The following is a 21,969-nucleotide window of genomic DNA, read 5'->3' as shown; positions in this document are numbered from 1 at the left end:
TTCTTTTTTTTACTGTAGAGACTCAGAACAGGGCCACAAACACTAAATAGAGGATGCTGAAAGAAATCTATCAAGGCATCCAGTTTCTAAACTATGCAGGGATTTAAGTTGGTTAAAACCTGGATAACTAGAATCAAGTTTAAAAGAGGAACCCAGTCTTTTTTTGATTGGTTTTAGGCATTAACATGATGACAACATTTAAGTTCCTGAATCATTTTTCAAAGTCCCCAAAGCATGCCACAGTATTCCTGTCCAAAGATTACCAAATCAAAAATTTCTTGGCTGTGAATGTATTTAAATCACTGCTTTGAAGTATACCATGTTTAGAAATAGAAGTTTTAATTTTTCTCTGAATATGTCAGAAATTCTATTGGTTATTTTGTTACATAAAATCCGTTTTGTACATCTTTCCAAGACATGGGGTCCCATATGGTCATGGAAACTGGTAAACTGATGGGTCAGGTAAGATAGGTGTCTATATCCAAAAAAGCAATCCATCCCTGTAAAGCGGTAGAAACAAAAAGCATTCACTTCCATGCTTTTTTCATAACTATAAGAATGATGGGGTGGGGGGCAGCTTTTAAACAATATGCTATAAACAGTAAGCGCTAAAGAAAGCATACAAACACAACACAAATAACAACAAATGACAATAAACTATAACACTGTTATCATGGAAGACAGACAGACAGAACAACTAACAAGAAACCCTTTAAAGCATTACATCACCTAGCACAAATCCTTGCAGCACAGGGCACCACGCAGGCAACAGCCCTGGGAAGAAGGAGAAAGGAAACATGTCTTTCATTCACCAACTTCCAGAATCATACTGATATAATCCAATCATACATTCCTTCATTAAATATTCTCCCTCCCTATTGTCTATCCTACACAAAATAGACCAGTTAAAACTGGAATATGGTTGACCTTGGATAACCTGTATTTTCAGTGACTGGATCTAAGAGGTACCACTTTGCATGTCACTTTTTCTAACAATTGTATTGATTCTTCATATGGGAAATATTAATAGCCAGAGAAGAATCACATTCAGTTTGTATAAAAGTATGCATCAGGAAGCTGATGAAGCAGAAGAGTCATTGTGCACTGTTAATGTTTGCACAGCTCTATGTAAAATACAATTTTATGGCCTTGCCAAAAAAAAAAAAAAACCAAAAAAAACCCTCTTCAGGCCTCAGCTATTAAATCGTCAGAATTACAGCTATTTCTAATTTTACTCCAAGTTTAGAAATCCATAAATGGGCAGCACTGGGGAGGCAAAGTGTATTATTGTTTACTTTCTGTGATACTTGAGATATACTATAGTATTTATTATAGCTTAAATGTTTGTCTAGTTTTTCCATACAAAATAGATTACATAACTTTCCTATGTGCCCTGTTCTGTTGCTGAACTGCTGATGCAGCTGCAGAGTTCTGCATCTTAAGAACAACATTGTCACTTATTCTGGATGCTGCACTAAAAAGTGTAACACAGAATGGACTAGGTTAATTTTGTTTATTGCTAAAACAATTAGCCTAATAGCCTATTTGGCAAAGTGTGGACCATTACTCCACAGGCTTTGCTAGTCTTGTCAGTGAGATTTAATGTAACTCTCAATTTGTGCCAGTTCTTGAGCATCACACCATTTTACTGAACCCATTATTTTGTACAACAAAAAAAGTATTTTAAAAAATGTGCTGGCAAAATATGAGAAGGAGGAACAGCTCTTTCTAGAGTATTCTTCCCAAACCAGCTGAAGATGGCACTTGTCTGAACCCTTGGGAAATCTATCAACAAAAAGGCTTTGAACTATCATAGTTTGGTCAACTGTGACGGCAGGTATAACTGTAGTCTGTAAATAACTGACAGCTTAGATATATGTTCAGGTTCTGTGCAAGGAAGAAAATACAGACTTTCTTTAAAAAGATAACTCAGTTGTATTTCCTGCAGCTTAATTCAAATAAAATCACAAACAAGGGAAGTCTTGGAAATTGCAGAAATTAACAAGGAAAATAGTGATTCATTAGTCTATCTGGCTTCATCTTAAGTATTTGAATAAAATGGAAGGAAGAACAAATGAATGGTTTCTGGGGAAAAGAGATCTTGATGATAATACTATTAACGCTTGAAGAATTGCATTACTATTGATGCTGTTTTAAAGTTATTGTATCAACAGATTTAAAACAGATGGAATGCTAATAATGGGTTTCTAGTGCAATCATACAAAGTCTAATAAATAACTTGCATAGGGGATCGTATTGTAAACCATGCATCATATCATCCAGGGGGAGGGGTGATTTCAAATGAAGTGCAAAATGTTATTTTGCAATTCTTGCCACATTCAAAATGCAGCTGCATATCTTGAGGCAAAGCCTAAAGAAAATCATTATGGTAACAGAACCCATCTTTTCTGTAAGACCCAAGCCACAACACAAGGCCCTCTATACAATTTACTGCATTAGAGATGACGAGGGAACTGCAAGTGAGTATGGGAATGAAAGAGCCTTAGGGAAGATTACAGCTTTGGAATATTTTTCTATCCTGAAATTACTCATGCTATTAGAAGTAGCACTTCAGAACTAGAGAATTAGCCACAGAAATGCACAGTTGCCCATGAACCTTTTAGGAACCAAATGTAGTCTTGATCTCCCATTCTTAGGGCAGGGTCAAACTCTTCATCTCCTTTGGCAAAACAGGAAAATTCTTCCCTTCTCTAGGGAAGAAGACAAGGGAAAGAGGTTTTGTCATCCTGGTCCTACAACATCATCACTATGTTGGACCTAGGCCTTAGTTCTGACAGGTCAAGTCAGGAGATTTACAACTGTGGGTTATAAAATTATGAGCTGATTGTGTTATAGATCCTATGCTCTTTTAACTAATTATATGCCTTTTTAATTGGTTATATATTTTAAGTGGTGTCCTGTGTTTTTAGCTCGTATCCATCTATTGTATTTCAATGTGTTGTTCCCCATCCTGATCTGTAGGAAGAGATGGGTAAGAAAATCCTTCTTCTTCTTCTACTACTACTACTACTACAAATAACAATAAAATAAAATTAAACCTGTTATAACATTCATGGACAAAATATGATGATGTATATAGCACTGTGAAGATCAAGAATTTCACTCCATAATTACTTCCTTCAAATATATTCCTAGAAGCAGAGGCAGAAACTCATAGGATTGGAATACTCTTTTAACCAAAATGATGTAATTGATTACCATGGTGGAGATAAGGGAATAGGGTAGCAAACTTCCCCTTACATTGGTTCACTTACTTTTTGAAGGTCTTGGAAATAGATAGTATTTCTATAGACATGTACAAGAAATGTTCATGTATGCATTTTATCTCTCTTTCCTCCTTTTATAACTAAAAGGATACTATTAAAATGCATCCAGCTTTTCTAAAGGTTAAAGGTGGATAACAATGGATGACAACAGTAAAGTCATGGACACCCTGAATACTAACATCTACCTATATTTCATTTAAACTTAAATGCATATAGGAGGTTTAGCAATTATAGCTAAATTTTTGCCTTCCACATATTTCTTTTTAACCACTGCAAACAACATCACTGTGGCTCATGTTTTTGGGGTAGGCCAATTCCAGTGATTTATCACACACATTAAAAAGTGAATAGGAAAATAGCAGTATCGTATTTTTAAAAGTTTTAACCAAATATAGTTTGCACATAGAAAGGTACACACCCAACTAGCTATTGAAAATCCTAGCAAAAACAATATTACAATGTCCATATTATTTTATAAAGTGATCACTCAAGAATAGAGATACCTTTCGAAGAGATCTGCACCAAAACAACATTCTCCTGTGAAAGAGCAAAGCTTATTCTTTTAAGGTAGATTTCAATGTTTATGAGACCCAGAATTTATAAGATATGTTTTGGGAGAGAAAACTGACATGTTTTCAAACTGGGAACTGCTATTTCTCTGAATTGTGGCTTTCCTTGTGAAGTTTGTTAATAGAAGAAAAAATCAAGCTGAAACTCCTTCTCCCATAAGCAATTCTAAATCCTTTGTACCTGCTGTGATATATACAGATTGGCTAAAAGTCTACCATACTTTGAAAATGTTCATTTTGCACAACAAAGGAGGTGATGAACCCTTGCTTTGTCCCAAAACTGACCTGCTAAAGAATGTTGATAGATCATTATACATGCACAGCAAGGATTTTATCATAAATAACCATTTTTGCCCACTGCCAGAGAATGAAAGGATATAATTTAGTTAAGTACTGACCAGGGCAACCAGTGTTCAGTAATACTAATTGCACAATGTTGTGCACTAAGAGGGCAAGTGATAATAATACCAAAGAAAGAAAGAAAGCTGTTATCTTGCTCTTAGTCATTCAGAACACCAAAGAGCAAAGTGGGGAAACAGAGAAGCGTTGTGATAAAGTAAGTGGATAGTTTAGGAGACAAGCTCCTGAGATTTGCGTCCCAAATAGTCAACATAGCCCTACAGCAGTTGAAGAATTTCAAAATATCTCCCTAATAGGCAACAAAAATAATCTCAAAACAACCTCAAAAATGACATCAACATGAACTGCAGGTTGCCCCAAATGTCTGAAGATGTGGGGAAATGCTCAAAGATGTGGAAACAAACTTGAAGAAATAATTTAGATATTGGCATATCAATCTTTTCCATTTTTACTTAATAGCTTAACCCTACAAGTCAATCTAATCCATCCCATTCCAGAAGTTAACACAAATCTTGTTCCATTGTCTAGGAGAGTTTTATAGAAGTTTTGGATTTTTATGATGCCACTGGAGAACCAACATTTTATAAAGAAGACCTTTGTTTACAGTGTTTTTACTCATTGAAATAGTCAGAAGAATTTGTCCTTGTCTTTCATTTATTTAACTGGATCTGACAGTACACCGCTAACAGCTCTATCTAAGAACAAGACAACATAGAAACCTGTCTCCCAGGACAATTTGTGCTGTGCTTTATTTTATGAGACTGAATTTGTTAAGTTCTTTTCCAAACACAAAACAGTACCTTCAAAAGTTACAAGGACAACAGAAACCTTTGACAGATTAGTGCAGGGCTACTTACCAGGAAGCGGACATCATCGAAGCCATTAAGAAGCAGTTTACTCTCATACTGCTGTAAACCGATGGATTCCAGCCACTCCCCAACACTCTGCTCCAGCATCCGCGAACCTGACGAGAGAGGAATCGGCAGACGCTTGAAAAAGGAAAACCCATTAAGACGGTAGCAGCGGCACTCTGAGGAAGACAGGTGGCATTGCCACATCATAGTCATTACCATAAAGAAGACAAAGCAGAGCCAGAGTGCAACTATCAGCTGACAGGCAGCTCTTCTTCTGTACATAAATCATGAACAATATAGCTTCTGTCCTGTCCAAACTAGAGTGTTAATCAGTCTCCCAGTTATACTCAAGCAAACTCTGAATCCGAGCTGTTCAGAACCATTCCTGGGACCAAGGCACGACATGCACTGATCTCCTGGCTCAAGTGTGTTCCTCGCCAGGCATAAGAGCCCAAACCTCACAAGAATCTCAGTCAGCTCCTTGTTTCATCAGAGGGGGGTGCACATTTTCCAAGGCATCATTGCAAGGCAGAGCTACAGGCAGGAGAGACAAGAGAGGGCTAGCTCACAAATACACACAGCCCAGCAGATGCTTGCATCCATGCAACTTCTGATGCATTACCTTGTACAACAGGCCAGTAAGGAAGGCTGTTAGCACTGGAGGTGCAAAGCAGTTAGAGAGAAAATACATCTTCATGCAGCTGAGAGAGACAAACAGACACGATGGGTGTTCAGAAAAGCAGCAGCAGCCAGATTAGTGAGCAGCTGTCCAAAGGAAGACATGCAAGACAAATAAAAAAAGACACACAAACTGCAGTAGAAGAATAAAGATTTATACTTTTTTTCCCCCAACAGTCCCGAAACAGGCAAACCATGGTAAGGGCTTTTCTTTGTTATTTTATTACAAGGAGCACAGGCATGAGTGACAACAAGCCTTGGCTTGAAAGTCCTGCCACTGTCATTTCGCCACCTATCCAGATGCATGACATTCTGACAGTTTGTATTGACTTAACTACGCTTGGAAACAGCATCAACATCTAGACTGAAACAAATAACTACAAGGAAGTATCCAGTCAAAGCAAAAAAGGTCAGTGGTCAGCTCATTTTCCACCTAACAAAGCTGCTTCTGCCAGTTCTTTGTTGACATCTTTTTGCCAGTCCTTCATTTTCTTCCACTAAAAGTAAGCAATGCCTTTACATTTCATACTCTGGTTACCAGCAGCTCTCAGAACAAAGCATTTAGCTCCGTGATTTAAGAGGGAGAAGCCAAACAGGATGAACACACCCCCTCCCCTCTTTCTCTGCTGCAGGTAGGATTAGATATATCCTGGCACCTCTTTTCAGCTGGTTAAGCAGAAATATATTCTTCAAGGGCCCCGCAGAAGCAATACGAAACAACTCTTCTTTTCTTTACACCTAAAAGGAGAGTCTAGGAACTTGTTACTTTCCTTGTGCAGAACTGAAGACACTCGCGGTGGCAAGGAAAGTTCAAATCCCCACGTCCTTGCTGTCCTCAGAGGAATTGTTATGCAAGTCACGCAGGATTTTCTCAGCCTTTCTAGCATGTCCGTCTTTGAAGGGCATTTGCAAAATATTGATGAAGACAGCAGGGTTGCAGCCTTTGAACCCTGTGGTTATCAGAAGTTCTGCACATTTTAAAGCAGCCCCCGCCCCTTCCTTCTGAAATGTCTACACAATGCAGTGCTGGCTATTATCTGAACAATTAGGAGAGTCAGAAATCTTGGTGCACTGTCTTGCAGAAAAGATCTTCTGTTAAGCAAGTCAGTGTTAATGAGTGCTCAGAAGCTGGCGAACCATCTTAATGCATACTGCAGCACCGGGGATGCAGCACTTCACAAAAGGTTTCCTCCTCCCTTCTCTGACAAAGCCTGGGCAAAAGGACAGCAGCTATCCCCTGAATCCAAGAAGGCAGCTCTCGCTTGGCCAAAAAGTCTCTCCTTGTCCAGAACAATTTTCTTGCTACTCCATAAGCCGGCAAACAGACTGTGGTCTTTTCTCGGGAAGCATGTGTCCCTTTCAGAGAGATGCAGCAGACTGCTTTGTCTAAAGGCAGCAAGCTCCACACTTGCGACGTCTCTTGCTCTCTCACTGGCTGTTCCCTCCTCTCTCCTCATGCTCACACCCCTCCCGGTAGAAGCAGTGATCAAATTTCAGAATAGAAGATTGTAAGGGAGAGAGAAAAACAGCAAGAGCTTTATAATATTCAAGTTAAAATTACAATTTGCTTCACCATTCACCCAGTAGTTTGCTTTTGGCTTGTAAAGTGTGCTATGATTATTATTATTCTCAGGAGTGGACAGTAGAGATCATTAGGTGTTGAAAGGCAAGTGTGGCTGACAGTAGGTAGACTAAATGGGAGAAAATATATGCCCAGTTTCCCCTGAGCCTATATACTTGCAGAAATATTCCCTGGGATCTTTAAAATTGTTTCTCATAAATCTGGTAAGATAGAGCACTGATGGCACTAAAGGCAAGTTTTAGGAAATTATGGGAAAATATGATTTATCACTGTAGATCATTAAAAGGCCAAATTATTGAAATATCTGGAAATTATTTTAGAGTTGCAATTTGCAAGAGTCATGGATATCTTTTGTTTGGATGATTGAAAAGAGAGCAGGGAAGTACCATCCTTATTGCTTCCATAACTCCTAAGCAGTAGTTGGCGTAATGATCTATAGAGATAAACCAGTCTCGGAATGAAATTATAATCCACAATCAAGATCCACTGTAGCCCACAGGACAACTGGATTCAGCAAAACGTAAATACGTGATTTCCTGAATCTTGGCTGTCTCCAATATGTATCATTGTATTGCAGTCACAATACAAATGACTCACGTCATAACAAAATTGCTTCATTTCTACTACACTACTGACATCCAAAATTGACTGTACTCAGAGAGTACAATGCTGCTATACAGAAGTTATGACTAGGGAAAACTTATTCTGGCAACATGAAACCAATCGAATCAGTCCAATCTTTTAGCTCTGTTTTGGTAGCACTTTATTGTGATGGGATTGCAACTGACTACACACATAGCGGAATGACCTTGACAAGCATAGAATATTACTATATCCATACTACTGTAAGCAATCCTTTGCCTTTGGGACTGTAAACCACTACAAGATTAGAGTTATTGCAGAGATCATTCATTCCTCTCTGGTATGTCAAACTATAATGAAGAGGAAGCATCTTGATTGTTACTTTTTACTCAAAGGATAAAAAATGAAATTCATGCATGAGGGCAGCACTAAACGGAGAGCAGATATGCCACAGTAACCAAGAAGGAGTCTAGACTATGAAACACAGAATCTAGTTTCTATTTGCACCAAGAACAATGGTACTGTTTCCCATTCCTTAAAAAGGCAGTTAGTTATTAACTCAAAATAGTAAATACAATCAGGATTACAGGAACAGATAAATGATAAAGTGAATGCAGATTGCAAGAATCCCTTGTGTAGCAGAAACCTACACTTTTTAAATATTTAGTGTGTTACTGATGCCAGAATTAAGCCATAGTATCCTACATGAATTTTCTCCAATGCAACAAGACTGGATTTACCATATCATTTGAACCACCGTGCTCTGGAAAAATGCAGCAAATGAAGGTCAATTTTTTACTATGGATTCATTTTGATTGAAATCTCAACATTTTAAATAATTTAGTATTTCAACTACTAACTGTGAATAGGTAAATAGACAAAAAATACTACAATGGTTGTATTGTAGTCGCGCAAAAGTACAAATCCCATTGTATTTGTATATTTGCAACCAGAGGCAACTAGACAAAGACTTTTTTGTTAGCATGTTGCGGTTCTTTTGAAGAGGCTGCTGTGGAGGAAATCTTGCCCTTTAACAGATTTCTTCTTCAGTAATTCTAGTGAAAGTAGTAATGGCCAAGGATGACTAACCACATTTCTGTTGGGACAGAAAATTCATTTTCTAAAGCCTTTGAATTCAACTAAGCAACAGCAGCAGGACATCATCACTACAGAAAAGCAAGGTCCACAATCCTGTGAAAGGGCTTTTCCTGAGATTTTAGGCAACTTAGATTTAATTCTTCCCCTTCTCATAAAGAGCTATGCTTTGGGGTGAAAACAGACAGGATAAGGAGAGATACTGCTGAAAAGTTAACATTCAATGGCTGGCATCCTGTTAGTGAGTTACATACTTTTTTGGAAAGCAAAAATGTATGCAAGTCCTTGTCCCAACTCCAAAGGCTTCTTAGGCCCAGCAGCTGTCAAACCTTGGGAAGGGTTTCTGCCACTATTTCTTTGCAGAGGGAAGGGGAAGGATTTAGGCCATAAAGATTTGGCTTTCCAGGGGAAAGAAGAGGGGGTGCATTTCATTTAAGAGCACCCTCATTTCTTACAACCCTCATTCTCGTACCATCTAAATTACCTTCTTCCTCTCATTCCCATCGATAAGTGAAAGCAGTAGGGGCTCTTCAGGGTGCGGAGAACACAGTCTATGGAACAATATGTATAAGTATGATCTTCCCATCATACCTTAACACCTTTAATGTTAGCATTTACATTTTCCTAGCAAGTCAGGGCTCTCTTCATTTTACCTGATAATGAACTACTGTATTTACTCGATTCTAATGCTCACCTTTAGTGACTAAATTACCTTCCCAAAATTAGGGTGCACATTAGATTCACATAATATGGTAAATGTTTTTTGGGGTTTCAGAGTTTTGAAAATTGAGGTGCACATTAGTTTTGATGGTGCATTAGACTCAAGTAAATACGAGTGATTCTTATGTTATCACTTATGTTATGTTTTCAGTCACAGCAAACTGTTGGTAGTACTACAAACCAGTGCTCTAGGCTAGCGAGAAAAAAACAGTTGGTTGTGATAAAGAAAAATGTATACACTACAAAACAACAAAAACACTTATTCTGCCCTCTCTCCTCGAGGGGACACAGGGCGGATTACAACAAAAGATGGCTGGTTTATCATTTTAGATAAAACAAAATCCCACCTATGCAAAACTTTCAGTAGATTCTGTAAAGCCTTTAAAGCCTGGAAGCCATGTACAGAACAGAAAGAAGGGGGTGGATTACTACCTGAAATAGAAGCTCTGGAGGTTGAGTGGGGAATCCCAGAAGAAAATAAACATTTCATTTTGTGAAAATGAGGCCTGTGCTTGTCAGTAATCCATTGTCAGTGGAAGAAAGTCCCTTTTATTGACCTTAGCTTCACAGTGGCCATAGCTGGAGAATAAGAGCTAATCAGTATCTGCTTCTCTCAGCGCTAATGATGTCAATCAATCAGGACATCTTGCAAGGGGGAACTGACAACAAAGCAAAGTGCCAGCAACTGGAGGGATAAAATGCTATCTATGTAAATGACAGAGACAGTAACATTGAAAGGGATCAAAAGTAATTTGTAGTGCAGAATCATTATGATACTGGCCACCCATATGCCAATTCATATATTTAAGACAAATCGATATGGGCCATTGCCTCTTGACAATACCAGGTATAATCTGATACCTGCACATCTATGAGTAATTCACTCTATTCACATTCTTAACTTGAAAATGAATTTGACTGCAGACCTTATGGCTACACATGGTCTTTTTTTTGGGGGGGGGGGGTCTGTTTTTTCACTATTTTCTATGTTTTTCTACAACACAATCTGATGAAGATTTCTGGAGAAGCCAATAACGTGCACACCATTTTAGCATTTTAGAACTAATAAAGGTACTTCTCAACTGTGGACTTTGGTCCCGTCCCCCGTCCCCCAACTCAGTATAGCTACCCATATTGAAGTTGATAATCTCTGCCATAATCAGAGAGGAAGTACCACAATTTAAACTCCAATCAGACATTGGCTGTACGGTAGTTCTACATGTCAAAAGCTGACTGTGGTGTACAGGCAAAAATCTCAGAATCACAAGATTATTGTATTTAGGCAGCATTCCTATGCCTACTTACCTGGGGGTAAGAATTACTGAGCTCAATGGTTTTTTGTTCTGAGTGAACATGTAGAAGATTGCAGAATTAATAATGTAGAAATTCAGATGTATAATACTGCATAATGCTTCTACAGAGTGGCTATAGGTGATGTTAAGCTATGTGCTTGATTGTTTCACACAAGAATTATATCTGGTCTAAAAGTGTGTAGTGGACAGTGGTGTTATATTCTGGAAGATTTGAATGTGTAATAAAAGTTTCTTGTCATATCTTTGAAAATAGAATAATAGGGAAAGGCTGTCAAGGTAGGCATTTGCATTATAAAGATTAAAGAATACAACTGCAGTTCTCAAATGTCCGTAAATGTGAAACAGTCACCCTGAATTTTGAGGAGAGCCATTTGAAGTTGCACCAAAACTGTTTTAAACTCAATTTTTCCCTCAAAGAATGATTGAACAATAAGAGGTGGCCTGAAACAGTCTTGGTATGTTGCTTTCTTTATTTAAAAGTGCTCAGAACTGCAACTAAGTGTTTTGCTAGTATATTCTTGCTTTTCCTGCAGTTCAGAAATGTAAGTTATCTTCATAAACAAGACACTAATGTTAATGTTATTCAACAAATCTAAACAAACTGCTAAAATGTTCTCACTGGTTAAATTAGCTGTTTAAAATAGATACTCCCTTGTCAATTTACTATCAACTCCTCAAATTCTCTTCCAAACAGGAAAAACTGTCATATCCCCAACACTGCTTGTTATGCTTTGGGATAGTACACATTCCCTGGGGATGAAACTATCAAATTTTAACAAAAGGTGAGATCCATACAAATGACATGTTGTTCATTAATAAAGCAAAAGTCACGGAATACAATGGTGCCCCTACAGATGTTATTGTGAACCCCTCCTCATTAACATTCAACACTGGTTATACCAGATAGGGCTGATGGGTACTGGAATTAGCAATGTTTACAAGTAGAACTGGACCTGCAGATACTGCATTGTACCAGTACAGTTTAACAACTACTCAACAGTAGCCACAGCAATTCACTAAACAATTATGCACATCACCCTTCAATGCAATTGCACCTTAAAAATGACATGATTAATGTGATCCAAACTATGTTGTCTCTTATGTTACAAGTTGGTCCCACTTGCAGCCGCCCCGAATTCCTTTTGGGAGATGGGGATGGGGTATAAAAATAAAGTTGTTGTTGTTGTTTGTTATCTATATTGCTATTTTACGTACTGCATAAAAATATGTATTACACAACTTTCTATCAATGAAATGAGAAAAATGATCAAAACAGCCAAACAGCAAGCTGAGTTAGTCCCATTCAAATTCTCTAACCAGAAATCTATTTCCTTTCCTGTTCCTAAAACAGGATTACTTAGCCTGCAGTCAAGAGGAGAATATTTTTCGTTTCCATCTGGAAACTGCCCATGGATAAAATTTATTTCTCGTGTCATAGTTCATAGTGGCTAATTTTAGTTTATGCTAATCTAAGGGGAGCGTGTAAGTTTGAGCATCAATGCATTTTTGTTAATTTCCCCCTGGAGACTGTCAGCTGAACAACACAAAAAAGGTTTCCCATTCCCAAGATGGAGACATCTGTATGTTTCTTTCCTCTTGAAAACATTTTAGAAGTATTAACATAAAAACAACTGCAGGCTCCCATCCTCGGTTGCTAAGCAGATATGAGCTTGACAGATTGATTAACGTATTAATAAACAGGATTCAAAAGAGTAGCACTTCTAAAATACTAGGACTAACTCTAGATCTAGCCTTCTTCTTGTTGGATGCCTTCAAGTCACTTTCAACTTATGGCAACACCAAGACAACCTTAGCACAGAAAGGCTTTGCCTTTGCTTTCTCCTAAGGCTGAGAGTGTGTGGCTTGCTCATGCTCACTTAGTTGTTTTCCATGACTGAGTGGGGATTTGAGGCCTAGTGTCCACGGTTATAGTCCAACACTCAGCCACTATACCATGCTAAGAGCTCTTACAAATTCCATTCATAAATCTAACCAAGTTATTTTATACAAAACCTACACAGATTGTGAGTGCCCAATAATCTCTCTATGAAGAGAAATGTAAACATAGAAAAGAAGTAACACTGGTGATAAATCTAGATTTTAAAGCAAATAAAGAACCGTATATATGGAGTACAAGAAAAAGCTAACAGAAAGCAAATGACACTTGACAAATGCATCTTGATTTAATTTAGTTTAACTGATTTGTCAGGAAGAAGATTTTTCTGAATCAACTAAATTTTAGCAAAAACTGGAAAAAAACTTTTTTGTCAGATGAGAAAGTTGATTACTATCAATACACTGTTTTATTCACTGCTTGCACTGTAATAAACCAACCTTATGTTTTTGAATCTCTAAGAACATTTATGTGTGTGTTTCTGTATGAGAGAGAATGATGTCCTACATTTTATTTCCTTTATAACCAACAAGGAAACAGTTTTGATCAATTGGACACAGCTTTTTTGATCCTGGGTGCCGTCTGGTTTTGGATACAGGACATTTCCCTCCTCCAATATGGTGGTAGGCTTAACTATTTATGGCCTTATCATACATAATAATACTGTAATATTCCAAGTCACATTATTTTCTCATGTCCTAATTACAGAAATGAAAGCAAATATTAAAAAATGTGTATTCTTCTATCATAATTCTCTTGAAAGAGATATGTAAACACCTAAAATATTTCTGGTCACTTTCTGAAATTAAAAATAGATTTCTGCAGTTTTGCAGTTATTTTATTTTTTGGTTCTGCACTGGACTATCACAGCATTTCTATTTTGCACAGCATTTTAAACTGGTATTTCAAAACAATTCATTAAGGTTTATCCAAAGCTGAACTCTTGAGAACTTGTCAATCATTTCTACACATTTTACATGAAAACTACTGCTAAAATTACGCTCATCCGCCACACTCCTTCTACATTATCAAACTGCAAATGCCTTGAAGCAGTCTGTTGTGCTATTATTATAGTTATTACAATCCATCCATTTATTATAATCTTCAATAGAGCAACATCCTACACAGTGAATTCCAGGTTAAACATTCAATGTGTTTTTTCTGCAGTCTAACTCAACATGCAGTTCATTAATAGTCTTTTTCAACAGCTATGGTTACAATGTTAAGGACTTCCTCTTGCTAAAAGTTACAGCTGAAGACAAAAGTTGTGAGAAGAGGAAAAGTTATTTCATTTGCAACTTTTGTCGTAGTCTAGTAATAAGAAACGCAAGTCTCATCGTCATTATGCAATATATGCGAGAAAAAGCTGGTTAAGTCTTAAAAGGTATCTCTCCTGATGGCAAGTGATCTGGGTAATACAAGGATCAATATTCTAATCCATCTAAATGGGGAAAAGGCAAGAAGCAAATTACAAGCAAATCAACATCTCTTCCTATTCAACACTCAGGTATCTTTTTCTAAGTTCTATTGTTACCATTTGTCCTATGTTCACCTAGTTCCACTTCAGATTGTGAGTACTCTGAAGAGGGTCTAGCACATTTCTCTACTGGGCTAGCATGAAAAAGTAGTCGTATTATAAAATAATGCAAAATTATATATGGTTGAGCAGCAGCCAAAATTCAAGCCTTATAGCTCCTTGGGCCAAAAGACATCCATTAAATTAAACATAATGTATATGCCAATCAGGAATTAAAGCATAACCAATTGCTATTTCAGATTTGGATTGCCACACTTAACACAACTCTAGAGGGCAGAAAAGACTTAAACCATGGTTTGAGAAACCCAAGACCCCAATGTCAAGTTCCAATATGGATCAACTTGTATTGATCTTCCATTGGTTTGACTGAAAATGCAGGTTAGGACAGTTATCCAAGCAAGAACTCACTCAATCCCCTCAGTAGTTCAATATGATACCTGACATCCTTTGCTGCTCCTGTGAGAAGTCAATGCCTTCACCAATGGAACTCATGATTTTCTCAATCTGAAAAATGTAAGAAATAATGGTGAGACTTTATTTGTAAATGAGAAGAGCCTGATCAAAGACATTCTAAACCATATAACTATTGAAAGGTATCTGTCAAAGAGAGGGTGCACTTATACTATCTGAACATAATGAATTATTGAAACATATATACAACCAGACTATAGAAGCACTTTGTCAAGACAACAACTAGCAAGGAAGTGCTAATGTTTGTTCATTCTGCAAATAAATATAAAGACAAAATCTTCTTTAAGGTTTCCCTGTATGAACAGAAGATTCCTTTTGTAACCTTGATTACATTCCCTTGATTAAAATACACAATCCTCCTAGTTTTGCCAGTAAAGAATGCACCACTCCTGCCAAGGCACATTTCTCAATAACCTGCAACGCCTGCAAAGCATTAACATATGCTATAAAGCAAGCATAAAAAGCAAAATCATTTATGTAATGCTTCAAACAGCCAAGACACAAAAGTCTAGGCTTCACTGCAGGGCCATCTACAAAGAAAGGAAACAATGGGTGCAATGAATGCATTTCCGACATGCCACTCTAGATGTTAAGGAGACCAGAAACTATTAAAATTTAGATCACCATATCATCAGGTCTTTAACCTATTAAGCTAGCATCCCAATGAATTGCCAAGCAGATAAAGACGGCAAGGAAGAGGTTCATAGTTTGATTTGCATCATCCGAAACTTAGCAGTGATGTCTATGTAGTGAATGATGGTCCCACGGCAGCTACGGCATAGATGGCTGAAGACAGGCCTGCACAATTTTATTTATTATTTATTTATTTAAAACTTTTATATCCCGATCTTCTCTACCTCTGTAGAGGGACTCAGACCAGCTAACAGCAAAGATTCAATGCTAACACTGAAAAACTAAAACATAATACACAACATTAAGTTACCAATCACATATAAAATAAATTACATAAAAATTACATAAAAGCTGTTTGCCAGGATAAAATCGTGTCCAACTCAGTTCGTATGTCCAGTCCATATATTGTGATCAGTACCATTAGTCGGTTGCTGGTCTCAGACATCATTCCGCAAAAACTTTGTTGCACAGCCAGGTTTTCACTAGCTTCCTAAAGGTCAGGAGGGAGGGGGCAGATCTAATTTCATTCGGATGGGAATTCCATAGTCGAGGGGTCACCACAGAAAAGGCCCTGTCCCTCATCCCCATCAGACACTCCTGCAAAGGTGGCGGGACCGAGAGCAGGGCTTTTGTAGGTTAAAACCAGCACTTTGAATTGTGCTCGGAAGCTAATTGGCAGCCAGTGGAGCTGGCGTAACAAGGGAGTTGTATGCTCCCTGTACCCCGCCCCTGTTAGTAACCTGGCTGCCAAGTGTTGGACTAATTGCAGCTTCCGGGCAGTTTCCGGGCAGTCTTCATAGGCAACCCCACGTAGAGAGCGTTGCAGTAGTCTATACAGGATGTAACCAGAGCGTGGACCACCATGGCCAAGTCCGACTTCCCAAGGTATGGGCGCAGCTGGCGCACAAGCTTTAACTATGCAAATGCTCTCCCGGCCACCGCCAAGACCTGGGGTTCCAGGCTCAACAATGAGTCCAGGATCACTCCCAAGCTGCGAACCTACACCTTCAGGGGGAATGTAACCCCGTCAAGCACAGGTTGTAACCCTATGCCCTGATCGGCAATAATAAATAGTGTGGTGGCAAATTGCAGTCCTTTTCTGAAGGAAAGAAGTGCCTCAGATCTTGCCTCTGTTTCCCTTTTACTCTGGGTTGCCTCTGTCATCTCCTTCTCCTATGAAGGGAAAAACCACCAACTCTGCATCCTCATTTGTAAGGGAAAAACATGGCTTTGTTATGAAGACCCCACAAACGAACGTTATGGAATTGGCAGTTCTGCCACTGGATGTAAGCCACCTCATGTAAGCCGCACCGAGTCCCTTGGGGAGATGGTAGCGGGGTACAAATAAAGTATTATTATTATTATTATTATTATTAATTATTATGAAAAGGAAACAACAAAGACAAAGAGAAAGGAAGAGCGGCAGAGGCAAGAATTGTGGTCCTTCTTCTTTACTATCTTCTTTTCTCTCTAAAACGGCCAATCTAATGTCAAATTTTAACATAACCTAGAGCCCAGGATTCCTATCTTCCTGAATAAAGGTCCCCTTAAAATTTCATTCCTGTTCCCCACTATTCTAATTTGAGTACAACAACCTCCCCATGCCATGTTTCTAACTGACACCAGTACTTCCAGCATCCTGACTGGATCTATCGGTGGTGCCTCCTTTGTCACAGAGTAGTTTTGTAACTTTGATGCATACAGAAATAAAACACTTTGAGGAGGGAATGAAGGGTTCCCATTTCTGCTCTGCTGAGGCAGTGCATATGACCTCCCTCTCTACGGCTTAGGCTCAGAACTTCTGCGAGCTGCACCAAATCTATGTGAGGGTCACATCTGGAACCCAGGCTGCATGTTGTGCAGGCCTGGCTTAAGATGTGCATTTCGTTTATTTACTTCATTTATATCCATAATATAAAACCCAAGATGTCTAAGAGCATCAATTGAAACAAAATATTGCTAAAAATCCTGATATTATATTTCAAATTCCCAAAAGAAGCATACATCTCAAGAATGCTGTATTTACCTATACTATTGATAAATTCATCTCATTTATCAAATGTCTGTTGAAGCTTCACAGCAGTGAAAAAGGATTTTTTTTCTCTCCTTTACATCTGTAATCTTATGCTACCAGAGCAAAACTGCTCAAGAGAAAAGGAATCATAGAATCCTTGAGTTGGAAGAGATCTCATGGGCCATCCAGTCAAACCCCCTTCCAAGAAGCAGGAAAATCGCATTAAAAATACCCCCAACAGAAGACTGAATCTGAGTATGTTTATTCTTGATGACTTACCAGATCTATATAAATCATGTGTAGCAAATGCATAGTCTTTTCTGCTCATTCTCCTTATCAAATTTCAGATTTGAAGCTCCTTGAATTCAAGATCTGTCCTCCCGTACTTTGCAAATAATCATACACACTGATAGTGCTAAATAAATAATTTGCATATCTGGCTACAGAGTCAGTACTATTAAAATTGATTTTGTCCTATTATTATTAGAGCTGTTTTACTTATCACATTAACTTTACCATGTATATACCAAACTCATAAGGCACAATTCAGCAAGAAAAAAACCAAAATCAACCCACAAATAATTGTAATCTCTGTACTCAAACTTCTTTCCAGCAGAACCAAAAATGGCAGGTTTTTGCATTGGAAAAATAATTAATGTCCAAGATATCAGACACTTTCAGGTGAAATTGCTGGGGAAGAATAAAATTAAGTTTTCCAAAGGCAAATCGATACCTTAAGCTAAGCACAATTCAGTCTGAAGAAGTATATACAGGGGGCCTCAACATCCTGTGAGGTTTGGTTCCAGAACCTCTATGGTCACCAAAATTGAATTTGAGGATATGTGAAAGGCTAAAATAAGGTATATCATTGCAATGCTCAGCATGAAGAAAAATGCTCCCCCCTCCAATATTTCTGAGCTGTGCTTGGTTAAATCTGTGGATGAAGAATCTCTGACTAGGGAAAGCCAACTGTAAAAGCACGAACCAAGGACTTTCAAAGCCTCCTAGACCAGAACATCAGAGGAACTAGCCAAAATATCATAAAGAACCTTCTTTTACTGCATTTAGACTTGCTTTTTGGTCTTCAGTGTGTAACACTTAAGAGTTTTATACACCTCTAGGGGTCACTTCAATGTTAGTGATGGTGCTGATAAATAAATCATGATAACACTGCGCATACTTATGCATAAGTCGATCCCATGCATAGGTCAAGGGCAGGTTTTAAGTCAAGGGGAAAATTAGGGGAATGTAACAAACAAATCTTTTCCTCTCCTTTTATAAATGCATAGAGGGAAGATCCTTAGAAAAAGCTAAAGGGAAGGAGATAATCTGTTTCTTTCGGGGGTACAGGAGTGGATGTGGGGGTAAACTGCATTGCTGATCTTAAAATGTGTAATTTGTACAAATGCACACAGGGAAAGGAATATAAATGAGGAAAAAGAATGAGAATGCAGCCTGGGAGGTAAAGGTCAGGGAGGAGGAAGAGCAAGGAAAGCAACCTGGCTCTATTAGGGTCCCTGTGTGAAGGCAGTGGACAGGAAGCAGAAGTGAGAAGCTTCAATCCCATTATCCCTCCCTTGCCCAAACTAGAGAGGGAAAGGTAGACCTCCCTCCTTTCTCACCTTCTTTTCTGAACTCTGCTTAGGTGGGGGGGGGGGGGGGGGATGAGGAAGGAGGGAAGGCTGAGTTTCTTCTTGTTTCTTTCTTCATTTATATACAGCAATAATGATTTCCCAAATCATCAAAGTATAACCAGGAGCAAAGGTGGAGAGGAGCTTTCTACTCTTAACATGCAAAAAATATTTTAGAGCTCCAGTTTCTTGTGCTACCAAGAACATGCAAGCTCACGTGTATCTGCTTTACATTTATTTGTTGGGAGACAAAAAGGTGATGTCTTCTTGAACTGGAACTGTGAGACACAAGCACCAACTTCCACAACTTTTACCCAAAATTTAGACTTTAATAAACATATGAAAAAGTCAAGATTTAAAGACCCCCAGAAAGAAGGACTTGTTTATAAAATAGTTTCTCAAATACATAGAATGACCGAATGAAAAGAAAGATGGGCTCCGATTTAGATCAACTGGTTTAGACAAAAGCCTTTCACTTTTTCCTAACAAAAGGAACTGCAGAAGACCAAAGAACTTTTTGAAGCCATTATACACTTTTTCTGAAAGTATATTCTGCATGTTGGATCCAACATTGATCCAAGTTGTATATTTAAATACAGGACACACACTTTTTTTTCTCTTTCACAGAAACTCCTCACAGTGTTCAAAATGGTTATTATACCTTATTTAATAGAATAATTAATCACAAAGATACTGCAGAGTTATATTTTGTCGGTAAGATTCATCTTTCAACACAGGTAAAATGAGATCTTTTACATTAAAGTAAATTATTCCCATATTTCTTAAATGCAGGAAGGAGCATGAGGTACACGGACTACTTAACCGAGGGACACTGCAAAACCCACAATCATTTTACTTGTCATACCTATTCTCCACAGTAGACATGGAAGTAATTTCCTATGCTTAATGGATTGTTGGGTTTAAAACACCCATTATTTCCAATTGATACCTCAATGCTAACCCTTGAAAAACAGCTGCAGTTTGGGCAGCTGTAGACATACATATGCTTTGAAGTCTGCAGAAGCTTAAGACTTTGCTACACAAAAATATTTGTGGTAGATTTTTCTTTTTAAGTGGAAGTGACCAAGTAAAAAGCCCATTTTGGTAATAGTAAACAACTCTGCTCTTCTACCACTTCACCGACAAATCCTATTATGCATACCCAACACACAGGCTCTGCAGCGTTTAAGCCAAACAAAATCTGTCCATTTAGAACAGCTGTGCTCCTCCCTTAGTAGAAATATGGACACTTGCCAAAAAGCATGCACCAACAAAAGCAGCTTGACATAATCTTTGCTGGAAAATAAACAGAGCTGCCATATCTGTTAATATCTTTTGCCTCTACAATTCCTTCTCATGCGTAAAACACTTACACACAAAAAAATTCTATAAAAAGGTAAAGGCCCTCAGGGATGCTTTAAGGCAGCCCACCTTGCCTTTGCCAGTCTCTGCCAATTTGTTTCAAGTGTGTTCTAAAGCTTGAAAATGATTCAGTGAGCTTCAATGAAGGAAAAGCACAAGTCTTTTTTATGGCAAGCTACTTAATCTTGCAATAATTAAAATATGTGCACATATTACATAGTTCATCAGTATCAATACTGCAACTGCCTTCACTATCCCAGTCAACCAAAAATAGATGACCGAGAGGTAAACAGAGGCTGGATGGCCACCTATCAGGTATATATTTTGATTGTGTTTTTCCTGCATGGCAGGGGATTGCACTAGATGGCCCAAGAGGTTGCTTCCAACTCTATTGTTCTATGATTCTATGTGAACCTCATTATTTACCTGAGTTCTCATGAAACACAATCGAGGTCTTCTTATACTGAATTCTTTCAAACTAGGCATGCTGTGAGGCCTACAACCTTGGGACACTGGCCCATCTCTTCTGTGGCATCACTTTGACCTTTCTTTTCAAGCTCTCTTTCTCTCTTCTATGTTATCGAATCTGCACTCCTCCCCTCCATATCTGCCTGTTCCTTCCTTCTTTCCTGCTTCCCTCCTGAAATTGTGCATCCTGTGTTTTATTTTAAATGTAATTCATGGAGATAATGATGACTAATGACAGCAGTATTTAGCTGAAAGTGGAAATGGTTACGTCTGGGGAATTGGAAAGTTAATTGGGAATGACTCCCTGTTTTGCTCCTGGCTTACTTATAGTTAGTAACTTAGAAAATTATACTTTGATGTCAAACTTGCAGTCTTTTAACATAAAAACAATGAAGAATTTGTGTAAAGACTAAGATTATATATGCCATAATTGATGTGTTAAGCCTTAAGGATAAGGCTTAACATTGCTGGGGAGGTTGTGGGTGGGATTTGGGGAGTGGGTTGGTGTTTTAAAATGAATTTAATTGTATTTATTGTATTTTAACTGTATTTTTTAAATCAAACACACAAAATGGTCTTCCTGTCAGTTCCACCCTCGGTCCCAAGCACAGCTGGTGGGAACGAGAGAAAGGGTCTTCTCCGTGGCTGCCCCCCCCCCCAACCTTCCTAAGGAGTTGGAGATGGCCCCCTCCCTTCCCGCTTTCAAGAAAGAGCTGAAGACATACCTTTGCTCACTGGTTTACGAGGAGGAGGAATAGTATCTCTGATTAATAGTTGCCATCCATATCCATGTCCTGCTCACCCCACCAGCTCAATAGATATCTTGAGCAATGATTAATCAATTTGCCCTAAGGAAATGGGAAATTATTGTTTCCATTTGATGTTTTGTCTTATGTCTGATATAACAGGCTGTATTTTT

At 38.2% G+C, this 21,969-nt stretch overlaps 1 protein-coding gene across 9 annotated transcripts in view; it reads right to left on the bottom strand.

Annotated features, from left to right (window-relative positions):
* ANKS1A (ankyrin repeat and sterile alpha motif domain containing 1A) overlaps positions 1 to 21,969 on the bottom strand; it is a 158,378-nt gene that overhangs the window by 40,108 nt on the left and 96,301 nt on the right. For all 9 annotated transcript variants that reach the window (XM_067467989.1, XM_067467991.1, XM_067467993.1 and 6 more), the window contains 2 exons: positions 14,909 to 14,975; positions 5,074 to 5,180 (listed from right to left, as the gene is read on the bottom strand). In XM_067467989.1, the coding sequence (XP_067324090.1) occupies positions 5,074 to 5,180; positions 14,909 to 14,975 (174 nt within the window). The remainder of the gene's footprint in view (positions 1 to 5,073; positions 5,181 to 14,908; positions 14,976 to 21,969) is intronic.

Source organism: Anolis sagrei, chromosome 4, assembly GCF_037176765.1.
Source record: "Anolis sagrei isolate rAnoSag1 chromosome 4, rAnoSag1.mat, whole genome shotgun sequence".
Taxonomy (NCBI): Eukaryota; Metazoa; Chordata; class Lepidosauria; order Squamata; family Dactyloidae; genus Anolis; species Anolis sagrei.
Note: the sequence above shows the minus strand (reverse complement) of the source record. Positions and strands in the feature narration are given on the sequence as shown.